Below are 23478 nucleotides of genomic sequence, written 5' to 3'. Positions count from 1 at the left end.
GCAAAAGTTAGACATTTTAATAAGGATGATATTAAGTTATATATGTTACTATTAATGTCAGTATGTAATTGCCTTTTAACTTGTCACTAAAATACCGTCTGCATTCGATTAAGGAACCTACCATTCAAATTGCATTTAACACTCATTGCTATAACTTTTAAAGCCTAGGAGCTCCTAAAGGGGGCAATAGTGAAATGATTTTAATCCTGACACTGCCATAAGCATCCTTTATGGGGAAAATCGGTTGATTGCTACCTAGTCATCTAGCTAATTAAGACTAACTAGTGTGTAAAGCCTAGAGGTTAGCTAGCAGTGTATTACATTTTCTACTTAATTTTTGCTTCCCAGATTTCTTCCCAGAAGTCTGTGTGTTGTAATAAGCAACTAAGCCTGGGGGGGAAGTGGAGTAAAAATAAAAAGCAAACATGTAACGCTGTAATCAAATGAAGCAAATACAAGGTCTTACAATAAGCAACTGGCAGATGTGACACAGTTGTTGATCAAATATGGCTTTGTCCTGGCTAGCTGCTTTTCTGTGAATGCAATGATGAATCCCAAGAAGAAAGACAGTCATACACAACAGTCATTATTGATGTGCGGAGAAAAAACATTCCAGATCAGACTTTATGTATCATAACTAACAGTATAGCCCTGTCACGCTTGAGGATTTGCCTGTACTCTTACAAAGCTTTTATCTATTCATCAGGCCTAGAAAGAATTCCAGCAGTAGGGAGGCAAAAAGCTGACCATGATCTAAATGTGAAACCGGATCCATGTGAAAGAATGCCTTTTTCCATCCAAATCTCCAACCTGTGACCCTGCCCCCCCCCCCCCCCCCCCCCCAGTACACATACACTTTTGTTATTCCAGTGTATTGGCAGTAATCTCAGATCTCCTAGCAGCTTCATATCATCTGAATATCAGCCTTTCTGCAATACTAGTTTCACAGAGAGCTTTAATAGAGCTCACAGCCCTGAAGGACTCAACAGCTGCACTTCCATCTGGCCGCTGGAAGCCCTGTGTTGGGGGGTAGAGGAGAATAATAGAGTGTGATTATATGTCAGAACAGTTTGGAGTTCACTGAGGTTTTTCATCATCTCACACTGTGACTGAAATGTGTGTTTGCATTATAGCAACAACTTGTATTACAGGTTTAGATTTTTTTTATACAATTTAGTTATATTATACATTCATTATGGGTTGTCTGAGAATATACCTGTATAAAACAACTAAATTAACTGTACCAATGAAAACATATATGGATTAGTGGTATTTGCCAAAGTATTTGTCCAAGAAAACCCAAACCGTCACGTTATGCTGAGAAAACATTTGTCTAGATGGCAAACAATTAGAAGCTACTAAAACATGTGACAAGCTCTACATCATTTATGTAGTTAAAGGTTACCCAAGATTTGCACCTTAGAGCTTAAATAAAGTTTGTTGCTAGTTGCACAGGGAAAAGCAGGACCAGGGGCTTCTATCTTGCTTGACAGCCTCTAAGCCCATGGCAATGCACTGACTCTGGACAGTGTCAGTACATTGCCTAATTGCCACTAATTTCTAAATAAACACCTTTATTTAAAAATGATACATCAGAATTGCTTGATATTAACTGAGTGACATCTACAGATGGTGTACTTTTATTATGAAGTGGAATTGTTCTGTGGAAAGTAGATTTCTTTTAATAACAATAAAAATTAAAGAGCTAAGATTAAATTTTAGTTGACTTTGAATTTAAAGTAAATAAAAAATCAAACTAAAGTAAGAAAGGTTTGCTTAGATTCCCCAGAGATTAACAACGCTTACTCAAATTAAATGAATTAATTAATGCTTTTTACTTACATTATGTGCTGCATTTAGAATTTCTCCACTCGTTTCAACAACTAAAAATATCTCTACACCACGGTTTGTTAACAACGTTTATAAAAGCGAAGTCACTGTTTCACACACGTATGTGGATGCAGAAGCATCTGACAGCAGCATCCAGTTGCTTTAATGTTATTTACAATGCAGTAACTCAACAGGCTTCCAAAATATTTGAGTAAAATTCAGAGTAACGGTCCAAGAGTCGGTTTGCTAACAGTGTAAGAGTCGGTTCCTTAATAGACACGGCTAGTGGTGGAAAGATTCAGTAACTATCACTAGTTTGATACGGTGTTTTATCACAGCTTAACAGACTCTGTCTATAGTTATTTAATATTCAGACCAAAGTAAAAGCGGTAGTGGTGGAGTTACGTTTAAAAACATATTAAAATGATGGAAACGTCCTCTGTGCAGCTTTCAGTTCAGTTTCAGTTCGTGAATAAGATGTAATGATGTTAAGATACTTACTGTTTGTTTGAAATCTCATTGTTAATATAAAACGGTTGTTTGAAAGTTCTCTTCTCTCCATAAAAACTGGCGCGAAGACGTCCCTCTGGAGCGCATGCGCAGAAGTTTCCTCATTCTTTTTTTCATTTACATTTTCAGCATTTAGCAGACGCTTTTATCCAAAGCGACTTACACAATGAGCAATTGTGAGTTAAGGGCCTTGCTCAGGGACCCAACAGTGGCAACTTGGTGGTGGCGGGGCTTGAACCGGCAACCTTTTGTTTACTAGTCCAGTATCTTAACCACTGAGCTATCACTGGCCCTTTTTCATTGGACTTGAAATGTTGAGTGAAAACAGTTGTACTCATTTACTGAACCTAACATTTTAAGTTGAAGAGTAAAACTACTACAGCTAACGGCACAACACATTTTTTGTTTTTGGACCAACTATTTCCATAATTCATGTTGTGCCAACATTTATTTTTACATTCTCAGAACATAACCAAACAAGGATTTTTTACAGTGCATCCTAGCATGTTCCCTCTTATCATACAGTGATTTCACAGCAGTTGTGATTAATGGGAGTATGTAGCTTCATTTATATGGGCACAAAGATGACACCAGCTATGCCATGCCACAAAGTAAACTTTATAAGTGTATTGATTTATTAAGGTTTCTGATAATCAGCTGGGTTGAAAATACACACACAGCAACTTAGATTATTTATTTAATAGTGTAGAAAAATCTTTAACCTTTATCCATCCAATATATTTTTTTACACCTGCCCAAATAAATGACCAAAAAGTTTATAAACATCTACAGGAAGGACATAGACATAATCAATGTGGCCCAGCAGCAATGGACTATGGATAAATATGCAGAAAGTACCCCCACGGACCAGTTGTACTGGCCATAAGAGTGCAATGACATTTTGGTCTGGTCCAGCAGAGCTCGACTTATAAGCAGATAAATAACAGTTGTAAATATCATTATATGTATGTAAACTTTCGACTTCTACTGTATTGTACACTAACACAAAGAGGTCTGTCAAAATGGAATGTCAAAATACATAATATAATATATAATGTAAACAAATAATAAAACAGACATTACAGGATGGCATAATCCAGTTTTCATTGCTAGGTTACTCATAACAAAATGATACCCATGGTAAAATGGACCACATCTTTTAATCTTAGGGTGGTGAAAGTGTGGTGGAGATGGGTGAAGCAGACCAATTGGAAAACATAAGCTATTTAGATTGCAGCTTACTCTGAGGCTGCCACATTGAAAGATAATGAGACCTTTAGTATGGTTCATTTGTGCAGGTTAAACTTTCTAGACTCACTAATTAGAAGGAGTGTCCACATACTTTTGGCATCTTTAAACAAGTAGCAGATTTACTGTTCATCCCTGGTGATCCTGTGTACGTGTGTGTGAGACTCGGCTCCAGGGACTGAGCTGGTGAGAACAGGGATAATTCCCACGCTTTATGAGAACCATCGATGTGCAATGTAAACCCACAAACTGCCTCCAACTTATTATTTATTGAACGTTTTCTCTCACGCATCACTGGAGCCGGCGTAGTGCAGAAAAAAGAAATTCAATACACAGATCAGCAGCATCACCTTATAACCAGCACGGGTGTAGAGTTTCAGCTGCTCAGAGCAAAGCCAATCGAATTATTCTTCACAAGGGAAAAAACATTCTTTACTGGACAATGAATTCGTTCAAGGCCCTTGAGGCCCGACCGATCTGAGGGGATTTGGGTTGATGGGTTGAATTGGATCTCAAGACACTCAGTTTACTCCTTTTGGTTTATTTTTTCTTACTCCTCACCGTTCTGTCAAAGGGTCGTGCTTAAACCAATATGCAGTCTTAAAAACATCTACAGCTACAGCAGAACCTTGATAGGTCAGGATTAGACTTACTGTGTGACTAGTATGTTTAGTATGTTTACTGTGCATAGTACATTTAAAAGGAGTTTCAGAGGCTTGCATTCCTTTAATGCGCCTGATGATTTTGAAAGATCCCCACTGGAAATCTGAACAGTAATAAAACCATCTAAAACCAGCAGGTTATGTTTCAAAAGCATAGTAAGCAATGGTAATTTGTCATTTATACATATACAGACGTACAGTTTTTGCATATCCCAGCTTGTTTAGAAGCTGCGGTCAGAGCGCAGGGTCAGCCATCTGGAGCAGAGAGGGTTAAGGGCCTTGCTCAAGGGCCCAACAGTGGCTTCATGGCAAAGCTCTACCCACTAGGCTACCACTGCCCCAATTAGCGTCATTACTGTTTTATGTTAAATAATTATTGGAAACCATGGTAAAGATGAGTATAATAGTTAAAATAAATCAATCTTCTGGTTAAAAATTAAATCTAACTTCACTTGACCCATTTTTAGTTTCTTGACAGAGGCAGACAGAATTTGCTTTAAAACACCTGGTATGTTATGGATTCCATGATACTATGTACCCTAGCAAGGTTTCCCAGGGCTTTTAGAGGTAAAACAGCCCCACATCATTACATACTCTAAACCAGAGTATCTTAACAGTGGGCACCTTTATAGTATAGTATATAGTAGACATCTTTATAGTATAGTTATCTTTAGTTACCAAAATCGTAATTTTTGTTTTATCCGACCATAGAATGTGGTTCCAGCTGGAGTTCCAGTAGCATTTAGGAAACTCCAATAATTGTGGAGGAGACTGTATCTGTTTTGTAGCCACATGGAGAGTCATACAAACTGTAAATCTGTATTTTTTTTAAATGAGCCACCATTGTAAAATGGGACAATTGTGAATTAACAGGATTACTATGTGGGGAAGTCGTAGCAAAAGTTGCCTTTGATCAACACTGGAAATGAGCATGACTACACCCATAACCTTTCTAAAACTCACCCTGTCTCCAACTTTAGTAAAAATAATGCTTTATTATAGGCTTACCATTAGTTCAGTTCTCTCAGAGGATTTTCAATGCATTGCTGTACTTTTTGCATTTTTTCTCATGAATGACAGCAACGCACTTACCTCCATCCTGTGTGCTACATTGTGTGTAACTAGACAGTTTAAGTTAACTTATTAGACGTACTCATTAGTATGCCAGAATTTATTTATGGAACCACTTCTGTAAGTCGTTCTGGATAAGAGGGTCTGCTAAATGCCGAATGTAAATGTAGAATTTCATGTGCAATGCAACCTGTTTAATCAGTTTCTTTAATTTCTGCATTTAGGAGGCTTTTAAATCTCAAACTGAGTTTGGCCTTCCCTTGTGGGATGTCATTTTCACCCATCTTGAGCCAAAATCCCTCACAAGTTTCTCCCAACTCATCTGGATTAAGATAAAGTCTGTCCATTTGAGACTATAAGCAAGTATAATCCAAGCTTAAGTGTGTAAAGCCTGAATATAAAAACTAAGATCGTACTGTAGGACTTGAATTTTTCCAGCTGCTGTGAAGCTGCCTGAAGCTGCAGTGGCAGAACAAGTAAACATTTAAGTGTTTCTTGAGAAAAGAGATGCATGTAGAGCTTTGTGAGACTTGAGCAAATGAAACCAAGCCAGACAGAGAGAGAGAAAGAGAGAGAGAGAGGTAAAAGAGTGTGAGTAAACTTAGCCCTCTTCATAATTAAACACTCCTAAGCCTTGTGATTTCAGAGCTGATGAATGATTAATGATGGGAGGGAAGTGGTGCTATGGTGAGCGACTGGCTCTCGATCCTGTCTAACCTCTATCATCTGATCCACCTGTGTGTGAGGTTCAGCTGTTTTTGCACCGGTCCTCTGCTTCATCTGGCACAAATACACAGGCTGTGTTTCTGCAGCTCTTTGCTGCTGTAGATCCCAGTAACACCACAGCAAGCTGACAGTTTCCTGCTGACAATACAAACATTTAGGTTGCACTTTAAAAGGTGTGTTTATGGGATGTGTCTAGCTAAGACACAAACAATTTTTAGCTTTATTAAAATATATAGAGGCGGTACGGTGGTTCGGTGGGTAGCACTGTCGCCTCACAGCAAGAAGGTCCTGGGTTCGTTCCCCAGGCAGGGTGGTCCGGGTCCTTTCTGTGCGGAGTTTGCATGTTCTCCCCGTGTCTGCGTGGGTTTCCTCCGGGAGCTCCGGTTTCCTCCCACAGTCCAAAAACATGCAGTCAGATTAACTGAAGACACTGAATTGCCCTATAGGTGAATGGGTGTGTGTGTGTGTGTGTCTGCCCTGCGATGGACTGGCGCCCCGTCCAGGGTGTTACTGTGTACCTTGTGCCCATTGAAAAGCTGGGATAGGCTCCAGCACCCCCTGTGACCCTGATTGGATAAGCGGTTAAGAAAGTGAGTGAATAAAATATAAAGACCACCTCTGAATTCTCGGGTTGCTTAAAACTCTGGTCACGACTACATCCAGTGCATTCACTGACTGACACTTCAGGTGTTTTAGACATACTCATTGCTAATGGGTGTATTATTATGGGTGGGAAAGATCCTTACTACATGTTTTAGCATGACTGTACCTATGTGTACACAGCAAAGTTCACGAACACATGGTTTGATGAGTTTGGTGTAAAGGAACTCCAGTGTACGCAGAGATCTGAACTCAACCCAAATAAACACTTTGGGAATGAGTGGAACCTTGACTGCAAGCCACTTCTTCTTGGCCTACATCGGTAACTCAATGAACATAAACTTCTATAGGCACATTCTAAATCTTGTGGAAAGAAAACTGGAGACTGATATAGCTGCAAGAAGGTGTAACTACATAGCAAAGGCTTTGAATGTGATGTCCAGCAAGCTCAAGATTACGTGTCCACAAAATGTTAACGCTTTTTATATGGGGTAACTAAAACTGCTTTAAATAGTTTATTCTGTTCAGTAGCTAAGTGTACGGTTTGAAATGCAGAATTTTTCTGCTCATCTTCACACTTCACAATAGAAAAACACACCAAAATAAATTGTTTAATAATTTGCCAAGTATCAAAAATCTGGGAACATTTTTCAAAGTTGCCAGAAATATTTAAAGTTCATTAAAATACAACAACCAACAAACATACAGTATGACTCTCAGTTCTTCTACTACCTCTTCACAGCTCTTGAGCACTAAACGGATTATGAAATCCTCTATCACACTTTCTCCACCCACACTCACTCGTACAGGATTCAACCCAAACCACTTCAACACTCAGATCCAAAAACATCCCCACACCCTCTCAGATTAATGTTCCTTCAACAGCGAGTTAACTGAGTGCTTAGAGAGAAAGAGAACATGTTTAAATGTGTGTGTGGCTCTGAGTTTCTGCAACATGAGATGAAAATTTATGGATGTGTACAAGAGAGCGCTGTGTTGGTGCTATTTAGTTACATTAGGAGTTCAGACCTTTTCAAGCTACACCTTATAAACTTAATTAAAGAAACAAACCGTTCGATATATCGACTCCTTCACAGTGCAGACAGGGCGCAGTGGGGATTTTCGTAGGTGATGTCATTTATCTACCCCATCCAGTAATGGGTCACAGGCGCTGTTTGTTTAAACAGCCTGCAGGACCATTCAGATTCATTTTGCACTTTAGTGAATCTAAAAGGCCTTTGAAAGGCTCGGAATGTATTTCATACACTTATTAATATTTACCAGCTGATAAATCATGCGGGTTCTGTGTCGGCTGGAAACAGGGGGAACCTGGAGTACCGTCATGGTTATAATAACTTTGTCAGTTGCCCATAAAATTTAGTGCAGGTGTAGTTTATAAAATAATCAAAGTGTGTACATAACATATAAGTGTACCTAATAAAGTGCTCAGTGTACGATCCTATGACCCAAATGTTTTGTGATATATTTTTCTGGATTGATATTAGCTTTAAATCCTGTGGTATTGCTCATTTGTTTTTCTTTTTACTGATAATACTCTCCCACCAGTTATGGGGGTATTTGCAGCAACCCTCCCAAATCATGCCGAATTCCAAAAACTTTACTCATACAGTCACTGATTTATTTAAAACAGCTGCGGTCTGTGAGCACAATGCGTATGTACAGTGCTGTAAAAAATGATAAGCCTCTGCCTGACTGCGTCTGTAACATGCGTGTTAGTCATGCTACATGTTTTTGGATTATTAAACAAAGCTTTATGCAAAAAATAAAATGAAAATAATAAAAATTTTTTGCAATGTACCTTTATTTTATTTAATGTTTTGCATTTTTTCACCATTGTTGCATTTGTAATGGCACTGAGGAACGTTGTCAACCTGCTGCCTTCAGAAATAGCCAATTGTTCCTGCCAGATGCCCAACGAGGTTGATAGCACAGTTGTGATTGGAACTCAAGTGCTCAAGCTCTAAATGATGGTGGACTGTTTCATTAGACTGCTGTGCCACATAAGCACCAGAAGGAACACACTTTTCTCTCTGTATTCTTTTACCGCTTGTGTCAGTGCCTAGATAAGACAGTAGAAGCTGCTGTTGCTGTGTCACTAAGGTATTTCCCCATTTGGCCTTCCTTTCATCACACTTGGCTGGTTCTGCCTGTTGAGCGTCCAACCTCATCTCACCACATCTCGTCTTAAACCTCATTCTTACAGTCAAGGTTCAAAGTCTTTACAGAAACACTTTTCATTTATATAAATATGTATATAGAGGATACATGTTACAGTATTTGAACTTAAGTAGGGCAGTGATAGCTCAGTGGTTAAGGTACTGGACTAGTAAACAGAAGGTTGCCGGTTCAGGCCCCGCTACGACCAAGTTGCCACTGTTGGGTCCCTGAGCAAGGCCCTTAACCCTCAATTGCTCATCGTGTTCAGCTCATTGTGTACGTCGCTTTGGATAAAAGCGTCTGCTAAATGCTGAAAATGTAAATGTAAATGTAAGTAGGGCAGTGCAGTGCTGCTGGGCTTCTAAGCAGGGCCCCTAGTGTTCAGTTGCTTGCATTGTATTTGGTCATAATTGTACGTCTTACTCAAAAATCAAAGGGCAAGAGAAATATGTTTGTATTTACTTTGGAAAATTACACAAACTATTTGTCCAAACTATTCTTTGAAACTTTCCAGTTGTACCTAACCAGTTCAGTCTGGGTTTGTGATTCAGGACTCACATTTGAATCCAATAGGTCATCAGAATTGCAAAAAACAAAAACCTAATGGCATTGTAATGACATTTTTGTTCTAACTGTTGTGTTTGTTCTCTTTTGTAGAAGAGACACAGCCTGTACCACCACAGTCAGCCCAGGAACCCATGATCGTGTCAGCTCCCCCTACTCCAGACTCCCCTGGTCCATCCTCTGGTGCTCCCATACCAAGCCCATCAACCACTGTTCCCCAACCTGCTAGCAGCTCCTCGCCTGGCTGTGTCTCTGTAAACCCGGAGCCGTCTGGAGCCCCTGGCACGACCACGCCTAGCCCGGGCAACGGCGAGACTGAGGACGACAAAGCCAAAAAATTGCTGTACTGCTCACTGTGCAAAGTGGCTGTTAACTCTCTCTCGCAGCTGGAGGCTCACAACAAAGGTGAGGCTTTCACACACGTGGGTTTATGTTTCATCTGTAGTGGTTCTTATCTGTCCTTTAAACAAGTGACCAGGCCAGGGTGGTATTATGGGATGGTGTGATGAGATGAAATGCTGACAAGCTTTAACAACGGTGAGGATTTTTGGTCTTGGCGACTTTGATTTGTTCATTTCATTTTCGGCAGACACCTTTATCCAAAGCGGAATACAGTACTGGGACAGTATACAGTCTGAGCAAATGAGGGTTAAATGCCTTGCTCAAGGGCCCAACAGCAGCAACCTGGCAGTGGTGCGGCTTAAACCAGCGACATTTCGATTACTAGTCCAGTACCTTAACCACTAGGCTACGGCTACGACTTGTTCCTGGTGAATTCTTCATGGTGGTAGGGTCATGGGGATGTGATGCCCTAGATACAGATCAATGCAAATATGACCTTAACTGCTGTAATGGAGGAGGATGACCGTAAGGCACAATGCCATGGGCCTGATGTGATTAAATCCCTGCCCTTTTGTGTTAAAGATAATAGGGTGACCGCAGGTATAAGTCTTAAGAAATGGCCAATCTTATTTAGCATGTGATAACCCTCAATAATGATGCTGGTCAAAACACAAAATAAATGTAGATGGTTTAAATAACTATAAAAAGTCTCTGCACTTTTTAATTGACTGTCAAGAAATAAATAAATATGAAGCAAAATTTGATGTTGTACTAATTTAGTATTCTGTTCAGTAGTCTGTGGTTAAGCACGCAGCTATGGGACTAATTTTTAATTTAGAGAAACACTCTTCTGTATCTGAACAACAATATAGCTGAAAAAAATCAATACAAAGTAAAACTAAAACCAATATGTTCTCATTAAAATGTTTTGACTGGTCTCGCTGTTCTGAACAAACCCTCTGAGTTTATATCATTTTTATTTATAATATCGACTCAGCAAAAATCTGAGACTAATTTTCAGTTTTCTGCTTACCACAAAATATGCTTGAAATGGCAATTTTGCTGATTTTGTTCTGTACTTGAGATACACGGTTTATGTTGCTAACAAGCAGGGAACCTTTAGCTATCAGTGTGGCGTTGTGCAAAGTTCATGCTTGATTTAAAGGTTTGCATTGTAGGATCATTTTTTTATTTATGTATTTATTTATTTGATCCTTTTACTCTATCTAGTCATCAAATTTATCCTGATTGCATCCTTTCCCCTGCTGCTGTAGCCACCCACCCCTAATCGAGAAGAGCCAGAGCCTGTCGCTCAACCCCTTAAACACGCACCAACCACTTCTTTTTACTTCGTTTCTTCGTTTTCATAGAGTACAATATCACATATGTAGAGCCATGCTTTGCAATCTGAGATCAACTTTCCCTGCCAGCAGAGAGTACTTGTTGCAGCAATTATGAACCACTGCCCAGCCATTTCCTTCTCCCACAGGCACATCTACATTTACATTTACATTTTCAGCATTTAGCAGACGCTCCTATCCAGAGCGACTTACAGAAGTGCTTCCATAGTGAACATTTCATTTCTCAAGTTTAGGTAAACAACAGTCGAAGAACACAAATCTGCTAAAACCTGTTAGAACGTGTTTTTTTTTTTTTTTTTTTTTTTTTTTGGAAATGGAAAAGGATGGAACAAAATGTTATTAAATAAGTACAAGTCAGCTTAAGTGCTTAAGTGTTTTTTAAAGACAGCAAGAGGCTCAGATGTTCTGACAGACAGAGGAAGTTCATTCCACCACTTGGGCTCTAGAACAGAGAAGAGCCTTGATGCTTGTCTTCCTTTAGTCCTGGATGGAGGCTCAAGTCGAGTGAGACTGGTGGCTCGGAGGTTGCGTGGTACAGAGCGGGGTTTGATTAGACCACGAAGGTAGCTTGGGGCTGGTCCATTTTTGGCTTTGTAGGCGAGCGTCAGTGTTTTAAACTGAATGCCTGCAGCTACATGTACATGTACAAACATCTATGTTTGTACATATTTGCCAAAGTATTTCATTAAGATGCAAAGTGCTTTAAAACAAATGTTGGTTACAGGTATACTGAGGACTTTTTTGTTCCACTTTCCCAAACACAATCAAGTCTTATAGGATATGAGCCAATCTGAGCATTACACCTGACTGAGTTAAAGGCTGGACTATCAACTACAGCCAATAAGGAACATCACACTGACCTATTTGTGATTTACACATGACTAGACTCCATAACTATGTCCCAAAGGCACAAAACCCCTTCAGCTAGCAGTTTCTTTAATAAAATACATATTTTTTTTCTTTCATAAAAATGCTTATTTTAATAAATGAGCTGCTTCATACTGCACACTTAGCAAACACAAGCAGTAAAATATTACTTTTACAGCACATGGCTGTAGCTTTTCTTTGGAAGGTAATTGAAAGAAAATGGCTGTGGGGATGCTCTGACTACAGCAGAAAACATGCCACGCTTATTAAGTTAAACATTCATTCAAACCATTTTTACAATTTCCAGTTGATTTTAAGAACCTGAATCAACATTTGATGCCGAACCTGTTTTTTTTTTTTATCATTTAACCTCACGCTGTGTCCACATCTAGTCAAAAGCACAGTGCTTTTAAACTAACTTTGTAGTATAGGTGGAGACTATTTTCATTTATTGTCTGTTTTACCATGGCTTTTTCCCGGTCAGGGTTGCGGTGGGTCTGATTCATTGGGCGAAAGCCAGAAAAAACACCCTAGACAGGTCGCCAGTCCATCACAGGGCAGACAGACACACACACACACTCACACCCGTAGGAAACCCACACAGACACAGGGAGAACATGCAAACTCCACACAGAAAGGACCCTGGCCGTCCAGCAGAGGAAAATAACCCAAACCCATTTTGCTGTGGGCCCACAGTGCTACTCACTGTGCCACCGACAATGCAGCAAAAAATACAACGTTAAACTCAACAACTCAAAGACATTTTAATAATCTCTTATGTAGTCTGTACTTCCAAAATTATATCCTTGCAAAGAAACGTCCTAAATATGCTCAAATTTACTTCACATTTTTATTTTGATATCAAAAACTAGATATTTTGGCAGATTTTTGCTAATCCTGCTGTACTGGTAGATCATTCTGGGAAATATCTGCCAGTGAAATGAACTGTTGATGATCTAAGAGTCTGATAAATCAGCTCTTGGTTATACAGAACAAATGAATCATACATCTGGATTATCAAACAAATGTTTTTACCCTTTCAGGGCCCAAAATAATATGCACATGTTGCTGGTGTGAATAAATACACTATGTGTAAATGACATTAGGACTGGAGGAGTGTTTGGTGATGGCTCTGCTGGTTTCCTCAGTTCATTCTCCACGTTCAGCCTTCAAACTTTGATCATCTGTTTGCTGTTAATCCATCTGTTTGTTTCAAAGCTTGACTGTCAATGCAAGTGAGAATGGATGGAGGTAAACACTGCAAACATGTATTTGGCAAGAATGTCACATACACACACGTTCCCCCACATTCCCCCAATGGCTGAAACCCAAACTCTTACACACAAACATCACTCATGGATTTGGGAGGGTCGTGCAAACTCTTGGTCAAAGGAATCTTGTGGCTTCTTTCAGTTTGTAAAAGATGTTTTAAATAATTACTAAACAGCTAGAAAGGAACATTGTGTTTTAAATAATTTTGTTTGGCATTACACACATGAAACAGACTTGTGTTCATTCCAAATAACAGATCCATGATTTCATTCACACCCACACTAAAACACTTCAACAGAATTGTTCTGCTTCATCAGTTCATACAGAGAAAGTAATGAAGTTCAGTGCAGTTTGTAAATAATACACTCAGAGTTTTAACTAAGAAAGGTAGTCTGATAAAAAAGCTACACACTTTTCTTCAGCTGAGACTTGTTTGTTATCTGATTGTTGCTAAAGTAATTTAGGACCAATTAATATGTATCATAAAGAAAATAATATTAATTCTGTGAAGCACTACAGAGTCTGTGTTTAGAAACCAAATCTTTAAGATTTGTCCAATACTGCAGTGGTCCCCAACCACCGGGCCGTGGACCTGTACCCGTCTGTGGGTCATTTATTACCGGGCCGCACAGAAAGAATAAATAATTAGAGATTGCTATAAAAGCAGTTTTCACTCTCCACCAAATGGATCAGCAACCAAATGAATGGTGTAAAATACTCTAGCACACCAGATCTGGGATTTCAAATACGTATCGAATCTCAGCTCTGCCATCTGACTGGGCTGGGCCCTTACATGAACGTTTGGCTGATGTTCATACAGGGTAGGGAGCCGGATAGGGACCTCATAACTGATGCAATTATGACCTCTGCTGGCTGGTTGATGACGTTTGCACAGAGTGGAGGAATAATGCTGAGCAGGGTGTGGCTGTCCGTGCACAAAGCTGATTCGCATATGAACTCTCCTAGTGCAGGTGAAAAGAGGCAGTCGGCTACTGCTCACGTGTCGGAGGGGACGTGTGTCAGTTCCCTATCCTCAATCAGGGGCGGGGGTTAGCACCAGTAGAGAGGAAGCATAACACAATTGGGTAAAAATTGGACGCGCTAAAAAATCAGCAGAAAAAGGTGTCGATTCTGTAGTAGTGACCTCCTTTTTGCAGAGCAGCCTTTAAACACATGGTGATGTAACACTTGCTCTACTGTGAACAGTGACACCCGTGTTTCAACACCTTCTAATTCATGGCAGACCTGTTTTTGATGATTTTTGGATTATATCAGACCATCTAGACCATTTTCCCTTAGCATGAACTGACAGTTTGTCTTTTCCTACTAAACTTACATGTAATTTAAACCTAATGTTTCCAAACATCTCAAAGTGGCATTTCTGACTTCTATGAACTGCTTCCTTTTTCTCAGACAAAGAAGTATGTTTTTAATAATTTAATCATAAAAGATTAACAGTTGATAACAAAACTTTCAAGCTAACTACAATTTAAAGCCAGGAATTGTCCTTTAGTTACATTTAAATTGCTTAGCATTTTCATGGAAGTCTGGATGTGTTTGTGTTCTTTTCTTAATGGTTGGTTGTTTTTTGGAACAGCATTAAAAAGTAGTTAATTGTATTCTGAGCATAAGTGCATTTTTGGCCCCAAATGGTCCATGCTGTTCTCATACATCAGTCAGTGATCTGTAAAATGTACCTGATTTATTAGGTTGTACCATCTTCGATATATTAGAAGATTTGATTTCTGCTGAGTGGTTTTTAAAGCTGAACAAAATGCACATTTTACTCTAAAGGAACTGTTTCAACAGGAACATGATATTTGGTACATTATGAAATATGTTTAATGTTTTTGTGATTGAAAGCATGTGGATTGTATTCAGTCCTGACAGCTTTAGTTTTACGTCCCCATTCATCACGTCTTTTGGTGCCATGAGCAAATCACCATTTCTAGTCTGTGACCAGGTTTACTGGCTCAGATGATGTTTTTTAGAAAGTAAACTTAAATTGCATGAATTGAAGATGGCAGCTCTTAGAGCCAGCACTTCCTGTTGGATACCACACTAGTAGCAGTTCTTATAATGTCTTTATAAGCATGGTGATTGCCGACTGAACCCTCTAGTGCTGGAGGACTCATGTGTTGAGTTAAATCCAAACAGCTGCATGTATAATGAAATCCAGAGTGAAAAGTCAATTGCGGCCCTCACTGTGGGTGACAAAACGAGGGCCAGCAGTTGTCTGATAGATGACTACATTGCAGGAATAGCCCCAGGTTTTATAATGCTAATATGTTTAGACAGTTTTTTGTAACTTTATGATTAACACTGATGGTATTTTGTCTCCTAGGTACCAAACACAAAACCATTCTGGAAGCCCGAAGCGGCCTGGGTCCCATCAAGGCGTATCCTCGTCTGGGTCCCAAGCCCAGTGGAGAAACCGGACCTACAGACCCCAACACTCAGGAACGCACCTTCCACTGTGAGATCTGCAATGTGCGGGTCAATTCAGAACTGCAGCTCAAACAGGTGAGGCACAATAAAGTTGTATAAGAACCTGTGTTATAGATACTTCTAAACAAGTTTAGACACAAAATAGTGACATACTGCATTTATTTGCTTGTAGCTGTTGGGAATCTTTATCTTGTCTCTATGGATTACTTTATAAGTGTTGAGAAAAAAATATTTTTAATATTTATTAATCATCAAAGAATAAAAAAAGAAGTCAATATCAATATGAACAGAAAGCTTTATACAACTAGATTTAATATAGAACTACAAATATATATAGAACTTGAACTTTTAATGTAATCTGAAAACATCTTACCAGTCGAAAAAACAGCCATTAGTTAAGCTGTGAGTAATTAAGTATTTTTTTATTTAAATTGTAATTACATTTAGTATTTTTACATAAATTTTAAATTTAGAATGAAGTTCTCAGATGGCCTATACTGCGTAGGACATTAGTGATGTATAGATGAGCAAAGTCATTTAGAAAACATTGTTTTTCAGTGTTTTTCCAGGTTTGGGTAAAGTGAACAATACGATAGACTAACATTTCTAGATCATACTTGAATTTGGAATCCAGCAGAAATGGCTTAACGTATAAGGTCTTGGACTATTAGACTACTGGCTGGAAGGTCAAGGGTTTAAGCCCCATCATCTGCTGTAGTTGCAAGTAGACATGCAAAATAATAATAATAATAATAATAATAATAATAATACAATGCAAAGCAGCTGCAGTATTTGGTTTTCAAATGTTTACTTTGCTGTAGTGTAAGTGTTTTTCTGCAGTATAAAGAATGAAAGGAACTTATAGTAACTCTAACTGCTTACTGGATCTATACGTGTATTTATTTTTGTATGTGTTTGAATCTTCAGCACATATCAAGTCGAAGACACCGGGATGGAGTAGCAGGAAAGCCCAACCCACTTCTAGCCCGAAAAAAGCTCAGGGGTGCAGAACTCACAGTAAGCTTTAATCAGTTAAATACTCTTATTGCACTGCACTGCTGACATGTGAAGAGCATCTTTTATTCCCATTCTTCCAAGTTTACAATTTTTCCATCTTCAGTCATTTGTATTGGAAGTGGATCACTAGCTCACTCACTCAGTTACTAAAAGTGCAAGAGGATTTTGGTGAATTACTATTTTTAAGCAACTTGGTGCCACATGTAGACAGATAAAGTGGTTGGATAAGGAAGCATTGAGACTGGATAAGGAAAACAGACTCTTCTTTAGAGTACATTATGTAGGAACTGGCTGTGGTTTGAGGCGTCTGTTTATAGTAATGTCTTTGGAGTCATGAAGCTTAATCAGTTGTTGAATACATTAGCCTCATAGTTTTAATGTTGAACTAAATAAGTAAACTTTGGGGAACAAAACACACAATGATGTCTGCAACAGTTCTTTTTTGAGTGATTGCTTCACTTACTGCACCCAAGTCCCTCAATAAAAAATGGAATAGAGGAGGTCATAGCTGCAAAAGAGGGGCCAGCTTAATGTTCAAGTCCATGGTTTTCTTCAGTTCAATTATTTAGGCCAAATTCTGAAGAACTACAGGTACAAATGGTCCTGCATTTGATTTAGTAATCATACTGTGCCATACTTCACTGTCCATACTGCACTGGGCAGTTGTAGCCTAGCAGATAAGGTACTGGACTAGTAATCAAAAGGTAGCTGGTTCAAGCCCCACCACTGCCAGATTGCTGCTGTTTGGTCCTTGAGCAAGGCTCTTAACCCTCAATTCCTCAGACTGTGTACTGGAAAAAGGCGTCTGTTAAATGCTGAAAATATAAATGTCCAGTAAAAAGTGGCAGTGATTTGTTAATTCTATTTCCATACTTATATACAGATAGCATTAAATTCTGATCTGCATATGAACAAAATTTATTGGTGATTCTAGATTTTCTAATAATAGCACTGTGTATCCACACAGAGAGGAAGGACACAGCTTTAAGAGTCAGGATTTATTGATGCATGTCAGCTTAAGCTGTTTTTAATCGACCTTCTATGTCCTTCATGCAGGATCTCACTAAAGCATTGGGTGCCGGCCTCCTCCCGAATCCTCTGGCTATGGCTGCAGCAATGGCGGTGGTAGCTTCGTCCAATTCACTCGCTCTCCGCAATGCAGCTCCCGCCCCTCACCCTCATCACCATCTCTTACAGGCCACGCCTCTCAGCCACGCAATTTTGAGACCGGCCCCGGGGCCAATCCGCACCTCACACGGGCCGATCCTGTTCTCGCCCTATTGACACCCAGTCGTGAACTACAGTCAGCCGGAAGCAGCACCTCCAAAAGCACACTGTGAAGTAATCAAGGGGAAAAGGAAAGGCAACCACAGCAAAGGCTTTACTCATACACTGACTGCTCAGATCACAAGCTGGTAAAGGGAGAGCAAATGAAGATGACCTGACAGGAGTCCAATTTACTCTTGTGTCCTACCTATTGACCTTTTATTGGAGCAACGGACTGATTAGTGAGGAATATAAATAAAACAATGATGAAATGGAGAGCCGTATTTACTCCACTTCTGCTTTCATCTCCTTTTCTCACAAACATTGTCAGACAGAAATAGATGTATGAAACCGAATGCTGTAACTACAGACAAGTGTAACTTGGATGCAAATATGTAACATACACAAACACGCACAGTAAAAGACTACTGCTGACTGGTTCCATATGTAGGCAGCCACATCATCTGCAGACGTTTAGTGTCCTCAACCCTATGCACCTTTAAAAAAACCTACAAAACCCAATTCTGTTAGTCGAATAGCTGCTTCAGTGATCTCTTCTTTGGTCATGTTTAAAAGCTGATAATATTTTTCCAGAAGAGAAACGTTGCTCTGCATAATGCACCCACATTAGTCCTGCACAGGAACTACATTCTGAGACAGGACACTGGGGGCAACACTGTTTGTGGCCAGTAAAAATTGGCATTTCGTTTAATGCTAGTGTATACCCACATCACAAAGTCCTCCGACAGTGGTGAATACATTTAGCTCTGCAGAAATGAAAGAAATAAGCTGATCTGCTGGTTGGCTAAAATCAAATTTGCAGATCCAACCTCCCAAAGGAAGACCAGCCTACATTGTTTATTGTAGCATAGTGTAGCGTAGTCCAGAACTTCCAACCTGGTTAATATTGACAGTAACGTTTATAAGATAAATATGTAGATGATGTTATAGCAGTTACTAGACTCATGGATGATGGTGTTCAATAGGCGGTGGGGATCTCAAAGAGAGACAGACCATATAAAAGGGGTGTCCAAACTAAAATCCCAAATCATTTGCAGCCTGTTATCATTTTTAAAAGCTGGTTTGTTCCCATTGAATGAGAGCTACAACCTGGGTGAGAGCCACCTTATTCTGTTTATTATGGCTTCATTATAGATGAAAATACTTCCATAAATTGAGGAGTTTTGGTTAAGCTAAATAAAGAAGAAGACTTAAGAATAAACTTCCTTTTGGAAAAGTAAAAACTACAAACGTATAGTGTTAGAGAGAGAGGAAAGCCTCTCCTGATTAGTATTGACCAATTATACAGTTTTGGACCTCTAGCCACAGAGCTAAAGCACCATTGGCAATCACATGTATGACCTCCTCTCAGTAAGGTGATCATTTTACTAGGAAATCAATGAATTTACAAGTGAATTAAATCTAGCCTACTATTAAATTCATTTAAACAATTGATCTGTAAGTGCATGTGAGCGAGTGTGTGATACCTTGTGATAGATTGGCGCCCTATCCAGGGTGTGTCTTGGTGGTACCAGACCCATCATGACCAGAATGAAAGCAGTTACATTGAATCCACAGATCCTCCAAAAGCCATACACCAAACATGTAGACTCTCAATAAAGCAGGGTAATAGTGACAATCGGGCAGGTCTTTTGTATTTTTATTATTATTATTTTAATATCACCACAAGCTTGTCTCCTGCAAATTATTATGAGCTTAAGTTTGGACCCCCCTGCATCATAAGCACAGGTATGAACTCTCATGTGTTCCTCAGTCCATCTTCTCTCTCTCTTCCACATATATGTGATTAAACTGATTATGCAACCTTGAAAAAAGTCCAGCAATATAAAAACCCAGCTCCTTCAACACTCCCTTCCACCTGCAGCCCCGCTAGGATCGACGCTCCATACTGTGAGGGGCAGACGAATAAACGAAGTGTAGAGAGGGACGGGGTGAATAATAACTAACAAGAAAGGAAATGAGAAGATACCCAAGTAGCCAGACTGTGCAGTCTTCTGGGTTATGATCTGAACTTCCTGTCTTGAATTTAAAGCCATGCAATGCATATAATTTCTATTCTTTTATTATGATGATAGATTTAAAGTTAATATTGTTGTTAATTTTCATAAAACACTGATTTGATGCTTATCGTTGTGAAGACTGTGGTGGGGATAATATTTTTTTATGTAAGCCTGTACAGGAGAGGAAATTCAGGGGGGCGTGGCCTACTCTCTGTAGATAATAACTCACCTGGTGAAATATATTATTTGGACACGTTTCTCCACTGGTAACCATCTTCAACCGACAAGCGATGCGCTAAAATGTCTTACTGTCTGGATTTTGCAATGCAATAAGCAATCGAACTGTGTTCTAGATGAGCATAAACCAAATGTACAGGGTTCTGTGAATGGATGCCATGCTCATGGGTATCTGGGATCATTCTCAGAGATGCCGACCTTTCCCCGAGCACCAGGACGGGCTGGCATGGACTCGTTTGCCCTTCACATTAAAGGGCTTATGAATCTGCAGAAAATCTGAGTGAAAATATTTAGTCAGCCATACTATTCAAACATGTAGCCTAGTTTTAGTTTCAGGTTGTTTGTTTCATATATGTGTGGACAGCAGGTTTAATAGTGTGTCATTATCATGAAAATGCCATTACGAAATGCTAACACTTTAGCATCCACCATTGTGCTTTGATTAAAGTGACCTCTATTTCAATTATTTCATTTTGTCATTAGTAAGGCACTAGGGTGCTTATAGGGTTCCATGGGCACTATCGGGTGCTATAGTTCTAGTTGGTGTGTATCCTTTAGTGTTAAGTGTGTATAGACCAACAGCTGGATGTATAAAATGAAAAGAAAAAAAAACACATCTGGCCCCGGTGTGCTCAGTGATGTACAGTTGAGGTCAAAAGTACACTCGTAATGGACATGTGTGTCATAGCAGTCCTGGGATTTCAGTGATTTCTGCAACTCTTATTTTGAGTGACTAAATGGTTGGAAATTGATTTAGTCTATATGTGCTGACGCCAATATAAATATTATAACTTAGTTGCTGAATTCAGTATAGATTCAGTATATTTATTAACCATTAAACTCAAAAAGAAGAATGTGTTCTAACAATTCAGTCACACAAAAAAAATTGTTGCAGAATTCCAGTACAGAAGCCATGACGTACATGTCACCTGTGTGTAAACTTTAGACTTTAATTGTATGATAAACTACCTGTAATTCTGGATCTGTGGCTGTATTTTAGTACACCACTGTGGTGATTACTGACACTGGATACGTGTATAAGGGGCGATGTGATGCCATCAGGGGCAAATCAAATGATCCACTTCCCAGCACACTAATCATAATACAGGTCATGAACTCTTTAAAGAATCTGATTTTCTCATCTGTGGTCGTCATCGTTTGCATCGTCAATGTACATAAATGTCTGAAATTCCTTGGTAGATTCATCCACTGTTCAGGGCAGGTGTAATGTTAGTGATACAGTGTGTTTTAGCCGTAGCCTTACTCCACCCTAAGCCTCTCCATGAGCAAAGAAAGGGAAATACTGGTGAAAAATACTGGTGAAACCTTGTCTCACCAAGGCTATTTCTGAATTTGTCCGAGGGGAAAAGAGTACGTCTGGTGAATCGTAGCAATATTCAATCCATACTGGCTACTCTTGTTTATTGCAATAAGGAGGTCAACCAATAAATGCATAGCCTATGTGAGTAAATATTATAGTGATAATTTAAATGAAACACAGACGTTTATGGAAAATATTATTGGTATCAAAAAATAAAAATAGTAAAAAATGTCTATAAGTCAATAAAGAATATTAAACATGGTACACATGTCTCTCAGTTGGTTTGTTTTATTATGTTTTATTACAACTATTTATTTATTATTAATTACATACACTTTACTTACTCATACTACTAGATTAGATAACTTCTACATGTTTTTTAAGAAAGAGGAGAAAACCAAAGTACCCACAGGGAACCCATGTGGACACAGAGAGAACAAGCCAAACTGCTCACAGACTGTGACTGGAGACAAGGACCGAACCCAGGTCCTGTGCTGCTCTGAGGCCCATGTTGTTATACAAGTAAATCAGCCAAAGAAGAATAAGGATTTAAATTCACTATTTTCTTACACAAGAGTCAAGTCAAGAGGGGCTTTATTGTCATTTCAGCTATATACAAGTACATATTGAAATGAAACGTTCCTCCAGGACCAGAGTGCAACATAGAACAAAAAGTGCAAGACAATACAGCACACAGTGCAGATAGACAACAGTACAATAAATACAAAAAGACATTTCTAAAAACTTGTGCAAATTGCAATCTTGTGCAAAGATGCAAGTAATACAGTCCAAACATTTTTCGTATGTTTTGTAGGTTTTCTTATGTAATAATAATATTAATATGAAATCAGATCTAATATAAGACACCAAGTTACAATTATTAATAACCCAGTTGGCAGGTTTTTTTTTTATTTTAGGATTGATTTTAGGATTTTATTTTCTCAAATGAGGAAAAAAACATCATATAGCACTAAATTATTACTGACCTGCCTGTCTGCTTCTGCATCTCTGATTTAGGGTTATTTGTATAAAAGTGTTTGTACACTAGATGGCGCTCAAATCACTGTACTCAGCCATCGTTCTCTTAACCTTTACTAGCTCTACTGAGCTGTACCGCATTAAGTGCACCAGAGGGCGCTGTTACTCCTGCTACTGAATAGAAAAATCGCCTGTTACCAGCTATATTAACAAGATATACAGAACATAACCAGAATGAATGTTTCACATCATATAAAATATATACAACACATCTTCTGAACCCGATACATGACTTCATGAAGATCAGGAGCAGCACATTGGCACAGCTGACAGAGTGGGTGCCTCACAGAGAGGGTGTTTTGGGTAAAGTGACAAAAGTTAAGTGAAAGTGATTTGTGTTTACTTTCATTTTTTTATATTTAATTTTTTTTCAACAACATTTTTAATTCCTCTAAAAAAATAAATATTTTTATTATATCTATTATATTTAAACATTTGTGTGAAACAACTGATGTTTAAAATAATAATAATAGTTATGTTATGATGTAATAATAGTTATTAGTTATGACTTGTAGATGAAGTTTCTCTGAGCTGCAGAGGGTACACCAATACTTTTTTGACCCTTGTTTATACTAATCACTGTGCTCAGAATCCAGGTGAAGGTTTCAGTGCTTTTCAGTGTGCAAGATGAATGTTGCTGAATAAGTGTAGATAAATAAGTGATGTTTCCAGGCAGTGCGCTTCATTTCTAAGGTAAACCCAGATCTGCAATAGTGCAGTGACATCTGACACACAATGATGTAAGTTCAGCGCCAGTAAGTCAGTGTGCTAAAGTTCAAAACAAAGAGAGTACAAAAATACGTACATGAAAAAAAAACATACAGACAGACAGACAGACAGAGACATACATACATATAGACATACAGACAGACAGACAGACAGACAGACAGACAGAAATA

General features: G+C 38.9%; 1 protein-coding gene across 2 annotated transcripts in view; it reads left to right on the top strand.

Annotated features, from left to right (window-relative positions):
• Positions 1-21805, top strand: part of znf385a (zinc finger protein 385A) — a 39059-nt gene extending 17254 nt beyond the window's left edge. For both annotated transcript variants that reach the window (XM_063015623.1, XM_063015622.1), the window contains exons 4-7: positions 9483-9794; positions 15576-15754; positions 16607-16696; positions 17753-21805. In XM_063015623.1, coding sequence (XP_062871693.1) covers positions 9483-9794; positions 15576-15754; positions 16607-16696; positions 17753-17980 — 809 coding nt within the window. In that variant the 3' untranslated portion in view covers positions 17981-21805. The remainder of the gene's footprint in view (positions 1-9482; positions 9795-15575; positions 15755-16606; positions 16697-17752) is intronic.
• The last annotated feature ends 1673 nt before the right edge of the window (positions 21806-23478 follow it).

The sequence above is a fragment of the Trichomycterus rosablanca genome, chromosome 19, assembly GCF_030014385.1.
Source record: "Trichomycterus rosablanca isolate fTriRos1 chromosome 19, fTriRos1.hap1, whole genome shotgun sequence".
Classification (NCBI taxonomy): Eukaryota; Metazoa; Chordata; class Actinopteri; order Siluriformes; family Trichomycteridae; genus Trichomycterus; species Trichomycterus rosablanca.
The sequence above is the reverse complement of the archived record's forward strand: the minus strand, read 5'-3'. Positions and strand labels throughout refer to the sequence as shown.